Source organism: Seriola aureovittata, chromosome 20 (assembly GCF_021018895.1).
Source record: "Seriola aureovittata isolate HTS-2021-v1 ecotype China chromosome 20, ASM2101889v1, whole genome shotgun sequence".
Taxonomy (NCBI): domain Eukaryota; kingdom Metazoa; phylum Chordata; class Actinopteri; order Carangiformes; family Carangidae; genus Seriola; species Seriola aureovittata.
In genome coordinates this window covers 23,113,496-23,129,587 of record NC_079383.1, presented here as the reverse complement: position 1 = coordinate 23,129,587, position 16,092 = coordinate 23,113,496, and the positions used below count along the sequence as shown (strand labels likewise).

General features: G+C 44.0%; 2 protein-coding genes across 9 annotated transcripts in view; one reads left to right on the top strand and one right to left on the bottom strand.

The window, feature by feature from the left end:
* The window catches only part of LOC130160996 (NACHT, LRR and PYD domains-containing protein 12-like), a 347,054-nt gene that overhangs the window by 309,435 nt on the left and 21,527 nt on the right, over positions 1 to 16,092 (top strand). The window lies entirely within an intron of this gene.
* sugct (succinyl-CoA:glutarate-CoA transferase) overlaps positions 1 to 16,092 on the bottom strand; it is a 76,861-nt gene that overhangs the window by 58,525 nt on the left and 2,244 nt on the right. For all 5 annotated transcript variants that reach the window (XM_056363920.1, XM_056363923.1, XM_056363921.1 and 2 more), the window contains exons 5-12: positions 15,126 to 15,176; positions 14,715 to 14,835; positions 10,675 to 10,766; positions 10,111 to 10,254; positions 5,732 to 5,827; positions 1,776 to 1,847; positions 1,390 to 1,487; positions 905 to 1,007 (exon numbers count right to left, since the gene is read on the bottom strand). In XM_056363920.1, the coding sequence (XP_056219895.1) occupies positions 905 to 1,007; positions 1,390 to 1,487; positions 1,776 to 1,847; positions 5,732 to 5,827; positions 10,111 to 10,254; positions 10,675 to 10,766; positions 14,715 to 14,835; positions 15,126 to 15,176 (777 nt within the window). The remainder of the gene's footprint in view (positions 1 to 904; positions 1,008 to 1,389; positions 1,488 to 1,775; positions 1,848 to 5,731; positions 5,828 to 10,110; positions 10,255 to 10,674; positions 10,767 to 14,714; positions 14,836 to 15,125; positions 15,177 to 16,092) is intronic.

The window sequence follows — 16,092 nt, the reverse complement described above, 5'->3', positions numbered from 1 at the left end:
CCTCCTCCCTCTGGACTGGATCAGGGTCGGCCCTGAGACGTGTGACTCAACGAAGGCGTCTTAAATCTCATCTGCATTTTATCTGGATACAAGACGCTCGACGAGTCTAAACTAAAGCTGAAGTCTGTGAGCAAATGAGACAGAGTGGGAGGAGGCGGGATGAGGGGGAGGGGCTGACTGATCCTCACCTCTGATTGGATGAATATATAGGAATATATATATATATATATCAACATGTTTGTTTTTATTTTAGAGAGAAAAACAGAGAGAAGAAGACAAACAGAAAAAAGAAAGAGGCTCGTTATGTGATTTATTTCATTTGTTTCATTCACACACACACACACACACACACACACACACACACACACACACAGTGTAATGTGGGTGAGGTTATTATACCATGCTGATATAATCTGTGATCAGTGACTAATGTGTTTTTAATCCATATGGAGGGACAGTCTGATGAGCAGCCATGACACGCACACACACACACACACACACACACACACCACACACACACACACACACACACACACACACACACACACACACACACACCATCCTTTAACCAGGAGACCACAGCTGTGTCTGAAGACGCAGCAGAAACGACCTGTGGAACTCTGGTCTGTTTCACGATGCATTCAGGTGATCTTCATATGCTCGGAAAGCCCTAAACTGATCATGTGACCACACGAAGGGGACCAACGAAGACGCCCGGAGAACGGCGTGAATAACAAGTTATAACAAGTTCACAGTCCGGACCAGATGCTCATCACCACATGGAGACAGTCGATGGCAAATGGCACCGCTCACACTTTGTGTTGTTAGGCTGGACTTACACACAGCTGTGTGTGTGTGTGTGCGTGTGCGTGTGTGTGTGTGTGTGTGTGTGTGTGTGTCTTACCTGTGGGTCAGAGAACACTTCCTGGATGCTGTGGATTGGTCCAACAGGGACACCTGAGCCCTCGAACCTCTTCAGCCAATCAGCTGTCTTCCCCTGCAGAAACCTGACAGACAGAAATGATTAGAAATTAATTGTTACTTGTTGTAAATAATAAAAAAATAACATATTATCAAAATAATCATCATCACTTGTGTCTATTTCTAACTTACACACTCATGCTTTTAATACAATTGCTTGTTGAAGCACTTGTTTAATATAAGCTATATCATCTGTATGTAGGGCTGCAGTGATTCGTCCATCAATCAATCACTTGATCAAACACAGATAATCTGTGTGTGTGTGTGTGTGTGTGTACCTGTATGACAGTGTGTGTGTGTGTGTCTGTGTGTGTGTGTGTACCTGTGTGACAGTGTGTGTGTGTGTGTGTGTGTGTGTGTGTACCTGTGTGACAGTGTGTGTGTGTGTGTGTGTGTGTGTGTGTGTACCTGTGTGACAGTGTGTGCAGCAGTTGTTTGCGGTTTTGGACTCTCAGCTTGTTGGTTTTATAGTTTGGATCCTCTGTGAGCTCCAGCAGCTCCAACACCTGCACAAACACACAAACACACAAACACACAAACACACAAACACACAAACAACAGAAACACCTTAGTAACACTAGATTCTTATAGATGCCTGTACCTGTGAGTGTGTGTGTGTGTGTGTGTGTGTGTGTGTGTGTGTGTGTGTGTGTGTGTGTGTGTGTGTGTGTGTGTGTGTGTGTGTGTGTGTTGGCTGTTTCTTCAAAACAACATTAAGACTTTGTCAAACACTGATCACAACGTTGAAGCGTAACATTAACAATGTGTGTGTTTGCGCAGGTGACACAACCCACCTGACAGACTCTGACAAACTGTTTGTCGTTGCCGGCGGCTACGACAATGTGTCCGTCTTTGGTTTTGAAGCCCTGAAACGAGAGACGGAGACACAAGAACATCAAACACCACAAACCTCTGGAAGCAGATCAAGACCAAACACCTCAACTACTGCGAGAGAAAACATTCTGACCTCATCATCTTCTTCTTCTTCTGTGGTTTAATGAAGATAACTCCATCCCATCATCTTGACGTGCTTTTCGAAGCTGTGTCAGGAGGTTCAGAGGCAGCAGAGACGCTGACTTTATGTCGTTGACTTTCAAAATCATTTTCATTAAGTGGATCCTTCCCAGCAGGTAGATATGAAATTTCCTCTAATGAAATAGAAGGTTGGGGGTGAGAGCGCCGAGGTTCATCTGACTCCCTCGTGAGTTTTAAAATAAGTTTAATAAGCTGACGCGCGCCTGAGGAAACCTGTTTAAAAGGCCAGATGGTGGAGGACCAGTTCTTCTTCTGTTTTCTTCTCTTCCTCCTTCCCTCAAATCCTCTTTCTTTTTCCTCCCTAAACGTCTTCTTCCTCTGCCTTTACTTTCTCCTCCTCTTCCTCTCTCACAATTGCTTGTAATAAAAACTCGTCGCCACATGAAAGGAGGTCAAGAACTGCTGTTCTACATCACAACACACACACACCACTAACCACATCCCACTGCTGTGCGTGTGTGTGTGTATTCAGACCACTAACCCTTTAGTCACACTGCACTCAGCGCTCTGCTCTGACCGCCGCCTCTCTTTCATCCCCAGCCTCAGGGACTTGTGGGTAACGCAGTCCACAGGGGGACTACGATGGGACGTTCGCCCACAAAACCCAAAACGGTCCTCAGACAGGGCAGGCGGAGCGGTCAGGTCGCGGCGGGGCGACTTCTGTCCCCTGCTGGCTGCAGATCAAATCCAAACCACACCGACCTCCAACAGAACCGTCAAAGAACCGAAGCTCCTCCTCCATGTTCAGGTATCACCATCTGAAGCGCGTTAGCATGTTTGAGCTACAAGTTTTAGCTTCATCTGACATTTTCTGTCTGGTTCAGTCTCAGTCTTTCCAACATCTGATGATCATGTGATCTACTTTTCAGATGAATCAGATCACCTCATTAAAAGTTTTTATATTTAGATATTTAATTTTAAAAGTTCCGTCCCTGCTAACTGTAGCTGGCGAAGGCGGTCCTTCGCCAAGCTTGGCGTAGCGCCACACGTACCAGGGCAACACTTGCATATAACAGCTCAGAAATAAATAACAGCGCTGTCCAAACCAATCCTCTGTGCGAGCTAAGCTTAGTCATTGGTTGTGACACGGTTCGTAAACAGAAGGCAGGATTGTGGGTAAAGAGAAGCGGCGAGTGGACAAACAATCTGAATGAAGGGGCGGAGAGATACGAATCACAACTTCCAGTCTGGACTTTCACAATAAAATCTCTGCTTTTAGCATCAACAACCAAAGTCCTGTCATTATTCAGAGCCTCCTCTCTTCTGATTGGCTCACCGACCTGTTGTTACCAGAGCTGCAGAGAGAAGCCTGAGAGAGGAGATGTAAAACTACACTGAGACGAACCACAAATATATCTTCTGATGGATCAACACTTCAAATAAAACACAGAAGAAGAAGAAAATATGGAGCTTTAACATCACAAATACTTCATCTTCTGGATATCAAAACTTCAGATAAAACAGCTGAAGTGTAAAATATGGACCTTTAATATTTGCTCTAAAAACCGTCAGTTCCTTTAAGGCTTTGAGGTCGTAGAGCTGTTTGTTTTCCACTATTGTGGTAAAGCAGAGAAACGTTGATTACAGTCCTGAGGTCCATACACAACATCTCAGTCATGACATTATCTCAACGTCAGTGATAAATAATGTAACGCACAAACATTTCTTTAATAAAAACTGGTTTATTTTCTATTTGCTTGAACTGAACCATGAAGTTGACATAATACAGCTGCACTTTTGTTTCCACAGGTTTAAAGATCTGAAATATTATATTAATATTTTGTCCGCTGAGGCCGTAACCTTTCCTCCTCCCTGGCTGCAGCGATCCTCTCATGCTTGTCTTCTTTGACACGGTGGATGTCTCACTTCTGAGACACGTGAATTGACCCGTCTCAGAAATCAGATGTGAACTTGAAAAGCGTTGGCGGGGTCGGATGATTTCTTCTGCTCTAATATCTTCCTCACAAAGCCGCAACCGCAAAACACCAATAATTCTGTTGTTTCAACTGTCATGATCTCCGGCAAACCCGCCTGCTCCGCTTTCATCTCCGGCGCCCGAGGGAGGGTGGGGGGAGGGAGGGAGCACGGCATTGTGGGTAAGGCGGTTCACACGAGGATTAGATCTGAGCGTCGCACAATAAAGCTCCGGCTGGTGAGAGACAACGACCACAACAATCGAGCCACCGCCGCCACGTTCAGATGGAGCGAAACATCAGGAGGAGCTGACAGTTTATCTGAGTGTGAGTGTGTGTGTGTGTGTGTGTGTGTGTGTGTGTGTGTGTGTGTGTGTGTGTGTGTGTGAGTGATGGTTTAATGTGCATGTCCACATGTGAGTCATGAACCTCCATAATAACCCAGTAACATCCCCCTCCCTCAGGCTCAGTCAGTAATGTGAAGCAGACTGGAGACCCAGGTTGGATCCACTCTGATACAAAACATGGCTCTGAATGTTCAGAGCCTCTTATTGTTTATTGAATATTATAGAGTTCGTTTTATTAAACTGAGTTCGCCGACTTAAATATGTATTAGATATGGAAGGAACAAAGGACGGGAGGAGAAGAACGAAGGGCCTCATTCGTCTTGTTTGCTGGTTCTGATCGCTGGTTCCACTTTGGATCCCCGTCCTGGTCGACAACACGCACAGATTCCTTAAAGCTGCGACAACTGACGGTTTAGAAAGTAGTGGTAAATACCAATGACATTTCATAACCTTTTAAGTTGTTGTTGATGTTGTTCTGTACAACACGGCCTTTTGGTGGATCTCAGTCCAGTGTTCCCGCTCTTTCAGCTCTGTGTTTGGTCTCCACCAGCTGCTGACGGAAACATCTGGCTGTGTAGCTGCTAAATGCTGCACCGTGTTCCCCAGCTGCTCTCTGCCTGAGTCAGTGTGCTCAGCAGGTAGAGGACAGAGGCTGATTACAGATGTTTCTGTGAAGATGATGCTGTGAGAGCGGAGAGTGTGAACCAGAGCTGAAGTCACTATAAAGCTGTGCAGGGCCGAGGGGAACCACCATTACAGCCACTTTAAGTCTCATACATATTTTATTTGAAATGTCTCGGTGTTTCAGGTTTGATTTGTTTTCCCTCTACATCTTCAGTGTTGATCTCCACGCTCTTATTGTGAAATAGTGTGTCCAGCCGACGCCCCTGTGTGCTTTGAATTTTTGTGCCGTGCAGCAGAGAGTAAATGATTCACGCTTTAACGACACCGCAGAGAAGCTGAGGGAACAGAGAAATGCATTTTCACTCGAGTCTCTTCTGTTTGTAATGAAAATAAAAACGTGATCCGGGAGAACTGAGCGAGGACCGAGGAGAATTTAAGTTCCATATTCTTTTGTATTTTATTTTCAAAAGCAGGAAACTCAAAGAAGAACTGAGGAAATATTTCAGACAAATATAATTTGTTGATTGAGATTAAAATGTGACACAAAAACAATTGATGTTGACACATAAAAGATAAAAGATAAATGTGTGTGCAGTTTGATGAGGAGATAATGAGGGACAACGGAGAGAAAACAGGAAGTGACTTCCATACAGGAAACTGTGCGACACACCAACATGACATCGTTCCGTCGTCAGCTCTCAGGACTTTCACGAAATGTCCCTCGACTCTCAAACAGAATATTCTCATTTTTCAAATGTGTTTGTTTGTTTGTTTGTTTAAAAAAAGGACCAAGAGACAGAACGAGGGACGAGCGAGTGTCTGGGGCGTTACCTGGTAAGGTACGATGCTCTCGTGGGCCGTCCCCCAGCGCCTCGCCTCCTTCCCCGCGTTCAGATAGTTAGCAGCAATATGGCTGAGGCAGGAAACCTGAGGGAGAGAGAGGTGGACTGGTGTTAAATCTGAGCTGTCATCGGTCTCGCTCCTCGCCGCTGCTGTTGGAGGTCGGCGCTCACTCGTCGCTCCCTCCTGAAAGAACTAAAAAACCACATCCCTGCTCTCTTTCCTCCCGACGCTGCCGCCGCAAAGCCACCGGAGAACAGCCAGCGGCTCACCTTCAGCCCCGCGGCACCGCTGAATTTACAAGCAGCTGAAACGCCGCGAATGGCGAACGAATCGGCCTCGAGTCTTGTTCCGAGTCGATCCACAGCTCTGTGGCAGAACCGTGCTTCACACATACATAGTTCTTTTGCCTCCAGCAGCTTGGTGATGTATTAATGTGATGTAGTCTGACGCCAACGCTCCTCTAACCTCCATCCAACCGTTTTTCAGTTTTACTGGTGAAGATTTTGTCCTTCGTCACTCTGTTGTTTTCTAATGCTTTTGCGGCCCAGGAAGTTCCTTTAATGTGGTATTTGTGCTCATTGTTGACATTTGCTGAGCCCGTGGTGACGGCAGAGAGCGGGAGAGAGCGGAGGCAGAGGAGGATGAAGAAGAGGAAATGCATGATTAGAAGGGGAACAAGAGAAGAGAGGCAGAAGATCAGAGGTGGTCGAAACGCTTTAAAGGATGTTGACATGACGGAGCAGAGACAGACTGACACTCTGATGGGTGGTGCCGTCGGTCACTGCTCTGTTTAGAAGCTCATATTATTCTGGGTTTATACTGTCAAACCCACAGCAGGACCTGCTCTCTCCCTCTAACTACAGGCTGTACAGGATACATCCAGCTGATGCTGAGAGACGCCGGGCCGACCGAAGGACAGTGTCGCCACATGTGACAGAATTCTGACTTTGAGTCGCCATCACAAAGACACCGCTGTCGTATTAAGCCGAGCATCAGCCATCAGTGGCAGACATCAGCTTTGAATCAGCTGGTTCAGTTTCCAGTCCAACATGACACTAAGAGAATCGGAGGGAAAATCTGTAACAAGTTGTTCACGTGGCGAGAGGAAGTAGCGTCCACAAACTGAGCGGTGGTGTGTCCACGTCACGAGGAGGAATAAAGACGCTCAGAGCAGCGAAGGGAGACTTTTACATATTGGCAGCTACAAATGGTAGAAATGTTGTTCAGTGTTTAATAACCCTATAATAACCATTTAATAACCCTGTAATAACCCTTTAACAACCCTTTCAATATCTCTTCAATAACTCTTTAATAACGCTTTAATAACTCTGTAATAACCCTTTAACAACCCTTCAATAACTCTTTAATAACCCTGTAATAACGCTTTAATAACTCTGTAACAGCCTTTTAATAACCCTGTACTAACCCTTTAATAACCCTGTAGTAACCCTTTAATAACCTTGTAATAACCCTGTAGTAACCCTTTAATAACCTTGTAATAACCCTGTAATTACCCTTTAACAACCCTTCAATAACTCTTTAATAATCCTGTAATAACCCTTTAATAACCCTTTAACAACCCTTCAATAACCCTTCAATAACTCTTTAATAACCCTTTAATAATCCTGTAATAACCTTTTAATAACCCTGTAATAACCCTGTAATAACCTTTTAATAACCCTGTAATAACCCTGTAATAACCCTTTAATATCCCTGTAATAACCCTGTAATAACCCTTTAATATCCCTGTAAAAACCCTGTAAAAACCCTTTAATAACCTTTTAATAACCCTGTAATAACCCTGTAATAACCCTGTAATAACCCTGTAATAACCCTCGCCCTCGAGTTTCCTATTTACCCATGACCCAGCAGCAGTGAAGTGGAAACGGCGGCTGGGCGATTAATCAGAAAAACAAGATAATCGAGATAAAGCGATTATTGTGCCGCATTCTGTTTCAACAGATGTTGAGTCACACTTCCAATCAGCTGATGTGGACGCCAGACCACAGCTGTAACATAAAGACTGAGTGGAACGTTTTCTATCTGATCGACACCGCAGACGTTTTGCTTCTTTCAAGGAAACTATAAAGCTTTGTGAATAATTTCTAAAACGATTTCTTCAGTAACTCTTTCTAACCCTAACCCTAACTTCAGAGGCCTTCCTTGGAAATATCTAATCATTTACAGATAAATACCAGCAAAGTTTTAGGAAAACTGAGGAAAATACCAGACCTGAAAAAGTGTTAGCGATTTATGTTCTGCTTTGAACGAACCCTACGTCCTCATGGACGAGGACTACCTTCTTTTTGGAGCAACAGATGCTCAGGGAAACTTCCCCTGGGGACGAGTCCGCTGAAGTGCGTATCTTCTAAAAGTTGCTTTTCTTCTGCACAACTGAGCCATTTCCTCTACAAACCGCAGCGATTTAGAGACGTCTCGAGCTGAACTTCAGACTTATGACTTTTCAGCCTCTGGTGTGGAGCTTCTCCTGAAGTTGAAAGCGTTTTCAGGACCTGCAGGCAGCTCGTAGAGGTACGGCTGTGAACTGTGATTGGTTTGTAATGATTAAATTTCCCCTGACAAGCAAACCAAACTCACTTAAACCCGTCCACATGGATTCAGATCCACGGCGGCTGTGTGCTCTCATTGTTCCTGGTCGAACCGCTCTGCGGTCGGCGTGCCTGTGGTCGCAGCACTTCATACAGGAATGCACCATGGGATATGGGGAGGGAGGAGGGGGGAGAGGTGGATTGTGGGTATTTTATGTGTAGCAACCGTGGGAGTCGACCGCAGAGATCGAGACCTCGCTGCCTCGAAAACCAATCACTGAATTTCACTTTTGATTTGTCCGGTTGAGTTTGATCAATCTATCAGTTTATCTCTATGCCCATGTATCTGTTTACCTGTCTACTCTAATCCATCCATTTATCTGTATCTATCATAAACTGTTTATTTATTCCAATTCATCTCTTTATATATGTCTACCCTAATCCATCAGTTTCTCTCCATCTATCCTAACCTACCGATCTATTTTTCTTAATCCATCTTTATCAATCAATCTATCATTTCCTGTAATTTCACTGTAACAATATGATCATTAGGTACATTTATGAAGCCACATAAAGGGCATCTATGTGGGAAATTCACACTTTAACGTCGAATCATCGAGGGACTCAATAATTTCCTCGGCCAGCGGGCGGGAAGTGAAGTAGGAGAGAAAAAGACGATGTGGAAAACACACGGAGCAGATTTACACATCTTCCAGGTATCACTGTCAGAACGAGGAGGAGGACGAGGTGGAAAAAGAGTAAGATCAAGGAGCTTTCTGTTTCTTCTTCTGAAGAGGAAAAACATCTTCAGCTCCTGTTACAGTCACAGTGAACGCTCTTCCTCAGAAACCTTTCCTTGCCTCACGTTTTCAGCAGGAAAAGGATTTCTCTTTGTTTTTATTGTAAACTCCATCTGTAAACTGAATTTCTCTCCGGAGGAACATAAAGTTTTGAAATGAGCTGAAGTGAGTCGCGTCGCAGCATCTTTCCCAGCGAAACAGCTGAAAAATGACAATATATGAAACATAAAACACGCTTTTAAAAGCAACACTGTCACGCAGGCAGCTCGTCCTGACACCACAAATCAAACGCACCCTGGGTGTCTTGAATACTTCAGAGTCCAGAGCGACATGCGATCCCATCCGTCTCCGAGTCCCGGGCGGCTTTAGGATAACGTATCGTTTGATTTGTTTAAACAGTGAAACACTCAGAGAAATATTGATCACTTTGTTTAAACTGTTCAGACTTTTCAGGATAAATCAACAGCTTGTTTAAATACCTGCAAGTTTTTATGACTCGTTATTAGTTCAGGTTCAGACACACAGTCAGTAAAACAGGAGACACTTCTGCTTATAAACACCCCATCGATCAGACAGGCAGCGTCAGCAGTGTGATTTACCAGCCGAACCTGAACACAACACTGTAAACCAGCAATAAAAATATTTCCTATTTAGGTGACATGTTAAATACAAAGTGGAACTTCTGCATCAGTGAGGTAGCGCTGTAGACTTCCTGTTAAGGTTTGTCGGATCATTAAGACGAGGTAGAAATCCCACAATGCACTGCAACACCATGTGCAGAGAAGAAGAAAGAAACCGTAAAGATACTGAATCTCCTTTTGTCCAGAAAAGATTTTCTATTTATTTATTATTTATTAATTTTCCAAAAATAAACTTAGAAAAAATAACCCCAACTTGTTAAAGGCTCAGGACACACACACACACACACACACACACACACACACACCACACACACACACACACACACACACACACACACACACACACACACACACACACACACACGGTCAGCTGTTACCTGTGAGGACAGCAGGTTGCAGTCGATGTGAACCCCTCTCCCCGTCTTGTGTCGCTGCAGCAGGGCGGCCATGACAGCTCCGTGTGCGTACAGCCCCGTCGCCAGGTCTGTCATAGCGACACCTGGACGCACCGGCTCGCCGTCCTGCCAACAGACAACTCTGCGTTATGGTTTATTAAGTACACATCTGGTAACTACACACATTTACTCCTCCTTTAATAACGGACTTTCAATAGTGAGAGGCACAGTCAGATTTCTGATGCTTACTAATCATCCTTATTTTGCATCATCATCATTTGCATCCATAAAACGCAACACACTGCTGGTGGGACTGTCAACAGGAAGTTGTGTACATGTCACGGATGATGGTGTCCCGGAGGACGTCAGGTGTATTCATTCTTGTTACGCATGTTTTCTCTACATCATCTGCGTTTTTGTATTTGTTGCATTTCAGGGTTTAGTTTCTGTTTCCATTAACGTTTGTGCTTTTGCTCTTTTTGTCCTTCGGGAGCCACCGTAGTAAACAGATTAAAAACAAAAAAGAAGAGGAGGATGGAGTCTGACCTCAGGCCCAGTGATGTGCATCATCCCCGACACAGCCGAGGCGATGGAGTCATAGCCAGGACTCTGAGACTGAGGACCGGTCTGTCCATAACCTACACACACACACACACACACACACACGCACACACACACACACACACACACACACACACACACAGGTTATTGCCTCTGTGCCAGTGGGCTGGTTTCTCTCTGACCGGAGAGGAAACACAGCGGGGAATCAAACCGTCGGCCTTTCAGCGTCTCCTCTTCCAGGAAAACCACATTCCAGCTGCTTGTTGAGTCTGCCGCTCTGACTAAACAACCAGATTGATTTCCTAAAGAGTCCAGACTGTGGTCACTTCATATCAACAAAAAAACCATTCCCATAAACGCTTTTGAAATGATAACCAGCCCACCGACCGGACGAACGTGCACAGCTCTGAGCGCGGAGGACAGTTGGCTGCAGAGATATAAAACACAGGAGGTGGAGGATCAACAGGTGGAACATCACCTGTCTTTCCTTCAGCTCCAACAAACACAGACAGGTAGAAAGAGGCAGGTGTTATTAGCGCTGAGCCTAAACAGAGGCTGACACTGACTCTACCTGCATGTGGTGGTTATCTTTAGCTGCTCACATCTGCTCTGCTCTTCATGAGGGACTTGGTTGGATGTAGTTCACTGACATCCACAATCAGTGTTGGAGCGGCAGTCATCAGATGTCAGACCCTTCATGTTACTTATATCCAAACATTTGACACAGTAAGTGACGTCTGTTCCCGGTGGGAAGTGATCTTAAGGCTCTGACCGACCTGCTGTAACTGAGACCAACACAGAACCTTCACCAGGTTCTGGTCCATTAACAAACTTTCGGCTGTAGAAACAAGCTTTTTTTTTCTTCTTTCATTACAGTTTTGGGGGATCAGGACATGAATCTACGAAGCGTCCTGCTCAGGATGAAACCAGGCTGTAAATCTGCCCACTGCATCCAGCTGCTGCAGCTTAATGAGGCCTCCTGGGTAATGTAGTTTTTTCTTTCTTCCTAAAGGATGGGAGGAGGAGGAGGGGAGGACAAAAATGTGGGAGTGATAAAGCTGCAGGAGAGAGAGAACAGTGAAGACACCGAGGAGGAAGAGTAAAGACAGAACAGAGAGAAAGGTAAACAGAGAAAAGAAAAGGTGATTAAAGACTGAACATACAGAGTTTAAATGCTTTAAAATAAAAATGATTATTGATCTAAAATTACATTTTTATTATTCCGCAATAATCAATTTAAACTTTATACATTTTCATTTACTTTTGTTTCTGAGGGATTTTACTGGTTCCATTATTTTTCATAAACTCACACGGGAACAATTCGAGTCTGATTTTGTTTTCATAAATGGTCTTGAATAAAACTTCATTGAACCGAGCACTAAAGCAGAGGTTCTCAAAGTGGGGTCCTTGAGGCGGGTCCTGGGGGTCCACAGCAAAAAGGGGAATCACGTGTCTCCACTATAAGTCCATCCGTGACGTGACACAGAGTGTGTGAATGTTTCGGTCATATATGTTTCAAACAGTAAAAGCAGAGATGATGTTGATGGGCGAAAGCTTAACGGGGGTCTGTGGTCTGACGGTTTAGGGTCCTTGATGTGAAAAAGTTTGACCACTAAATACTGGTCCCGACGTGGTTTTCTTCTGGTCCAGAACCATCAGTCAAGTCCCTCTGCTGACCCAGTTATTTTATTGATCTGTGTTGGTTCATCATCTTTCACACCGACAAACTGAGCTGAAACAAGGTCGGGAAAAAAAAACAGAGACGTTTGCAGATTCTGGAGGAAATGAGGAAGTTTTCTACAAAACTACAAACCCCATAAAAACACAAAGTACACTTCACCACAGATCACAGAGGCCTCACAGTGTAGAAAACAGTGACTCCAACATGAAACAGTGTGAAGCTGGATAAGTGGGTTAATCTGCTGCAGAGAGGAAGCCTTCAGACGGTCTGTCTGCGACATCTAGTGGCTCAGTCTGGGAACTGCACACTGAAGAACGTGGAGACTGGACCCTAAATCACCAGCACTGGACGGGCAACACTCAGATAGTTGCTCTCAGACTCCTGAGATAATAAACCCCTTTACAACAAAGGTTAAGTGTTGGCTAAAAGCAAACCAGAGCTGTACCCATTCTAGATCATTGTTAATTAATGTAATTGTTTCGTTAATTGTCTTTGTTTAACTTGTTGTGCTGTTGTTGTTTCTGTATATTTCTAGCTAATTGTAGGATATTATCAGTTGTGTTGTCCGTTCTGTTCTGTTTTAATTGATTAATTACATTATACTTTTAAACAAATATATTTTTTTTTTTATTGTATTACTTCATGATCCACTTAAAGCCTTTAATGAGACTAAATAATGAATCTGACAAGTTAAAATAGATGATAAGGAAACAGTTTAGGACCAGTTAATTTTTAGGCATCCAACAGGAAGGAAAAGAAAATTAAATGAAATATAAAAAACGTAAATACCTAATACATAAAATATCAAATAGAGAAACAAAACACAATCCAAATACCTACAACAAAAAAAGAAAAGAAGTCGGGGTGTACCTGCCTGCTTTGTAAAAAAGAAATTATAATTACCTATTAATTACATTAAACACGTTAAAGCCCAGCTGCATTTAAATAGTGCTCTTCTAGTCTTAACGACCAGGAGGCAAATTGGGGTTCAGTATCTTGACCAAGTACACTTCGACATGTGGACTGGAGGAGCCGGGGATCGAACCTCCGACCCTCTTATGAGGGGACGACCCGCCCTACGTCTTGAGCCACAGAATTAGAACAGATATAAACTCTTTGTTCAAACCATTAGTTTCATGCTTTGATTTGAAACTATGTTAAATTACATTGTTCCGATCAAATAAATAAAGACACTAAAACTGAGTGTCCTTGAATGCACCACAATGGGACATAGGTCACTGACGGCTCGGCGGTGATTTCAAACATCCAGCCTCAGTCATGAGGACTCTGATGAACCGGGTCTCGTCTGAACATGAATCACTGCTGATTCAACACTGACGTTTAACATCGATGAAACTGCTCATGATCGATAAACGCTGAGTCGACTAATAAATCCGACACCGCCTCCGCCTTCCTCGTCTGCCAGTTTCTGCCAGCCGCTGCCCATTAGTCAACCAGCGCAGCAACGTTCCCATGAAACCACTTTCCCCTGTTTCTGTGCGACTGCGTGCAGCCGGTCCAGATTATCCGGCTGCCGCAGCGGTTGTGCCAGCAGAGCCACTTCCCGCTGAGGAGAGCGCGACGCCGCCTGTTAACTGTAATGGGCCTTTAAACGAGCCTCAGGCACGACTGACAACACGGGTCGGTGAAGCGAGATGAGATGAACAACAGCTGGCGGCGCTTCTCGTCCAGGACTGCGAACCTTTACATCAGACTCACGGTCACCGACGTACACGCCTCTCTTCACTTTCTAAAGCTCATATCAGCAGATTCTTCTCAGAACAGATCAGCCTGTAAACTTTCCCCTCATGGTGCGACGTAGAGCCACAGTAATAATCTGCCCGACAGTCTCTGCTGTACTCAAACAGGCCAGGCTCATACTCTTCTTCCACCAACATTATCAGGTATAAACAGCTAAACCTGCTAATAAAAGCAGCGACGTCATCACCTGAGAGTGAGCTGCTAGCCGCTGTGCTAACTGGTAACACAGATCTGTCACGTCTCCTCCTCAGGTTGTTGCTCCTGTAAAGGTGTCAGAGCCTCCGTGTGAGACGCTTCGATCAGCGATTGTGTGTTTTTTAAACTTATTCTGAAGCTACTGCTTCACTCTTTCAGCCCTGAGCGCTGCGTAGCCGCTGTGTTTCTGGTTTCACAGCAGCTGGGCAGGTGACAGGTGTGTTTACAGTGTCTGAAAGACGTCACAGCAGGAAAGGGAGTGAAAATTGACCTGAGTGTTAAAGCCGATTGTTCACTTTTCCATTGCCGACGAAAGCCTGATGTCAGAGGGTCTTAGCGGGTTTTTGACCAGTGGAAAAGAGGCTTCAGTCAGTCGGTCTGTCAGTACCTGATATGGAGCAGTAGATGAGCCGTGGGTTCACTCTGCTCAGCTGCTCGTATCCTAAACCCATCTGATGTAGCTTCCCTGGCAGGTAGTTTTCTACCAGCACGTCACACACTCCTGTAAGCTGAGACACACACATTTTTGATGATTGATTGTAAATCAGACTAAAGTTACGTTTGATACAAGTTCAACACTTTAATTCTGACTGAAACGTGTCGTATTGAAAAGTGAAAGTTGACATCACACATGGTCAGATCCATAGTGCTGCTGATCTGACAGATCCTGGTTTTAATCATCATTTGTCCAGTTTCAGCTGAGAAGACTTTTATATTTCTCAGAGTCAAGTATCAGACATGTTTTGGTGTTGGTGCAGAAAATATCAAAGCAGATCTTGGTGCTGCTGACGTGTCGTACCTGCTGGATGATCTGCGCTCCTCTGGGATGCTTCAGGTCCACGGCGACACTCTGAGGATCAAACAGAGGCTCATCGTTAAGGCTGGTGCTGCGTTCACTGACGGGATGTTAAAGAACCACGCAGGATGACATGATGACATTCAAATTCACTTCTTAAAAAGGCGAGTGTGAACATGAGCCGGGCCAGAACCAAAACACAACTGGTTTGGATCAAATGAAACGATGAATGAAAGTTTCTGAACTTTAAAACCAAACTCTCACAACATGACTGTGTGTAGAAGAGACAGTGATACGAGCAGTGGTGGTTTTACTGTACATTTACTTCAGTACTGTACTGAACTAGTACTATACTATATTTCTTGTGTATCTGTACTGCAGTTAATTATTCTTTTTGGAAACTTCTGGCTTTTACTCCACTACACTTAAAGACAAATATTGTACTTTTGACTCCACTGCATTTCTATGAAGGACCCTTACTTTGAAACAGCGCTTTTAGTCGATCTTTTATTTTGAAAAATGTGATAGAATAATACTCTGTGTTCACCACAGGAGAAAAACCAAAGATTCTTCACCGGAGAACCATGGCGTTATCTTACGTGCATGTTCCACATTTTAGAAATAAAAAAAGACTTTAAAAATAAAGAGAGATGTGTTTACCTCGACAAAACTTCATCACTCACACAAAAAAAAAGTAATACGAAAAACAACAATGGCTCCTTTTGTTTTATCAATTGTGTTTTTATGACCGTTTCTATCGGCTCTGTATCATTCTACAAGCTTTTTATTCTTATTATTATTAAGTGCTGTGGAACAATACAACAATGTGCTGACATAATAAAATGTACTTTTGAATACTTCAGTATTTTTAAAATCAAATACTCCAGTACTTTTTGATGGAACAACTTTCACTTGTATTGGAGTCACATTTGACCAGGAGCATCTTCACTCTGACTCACGTGATGAAGCT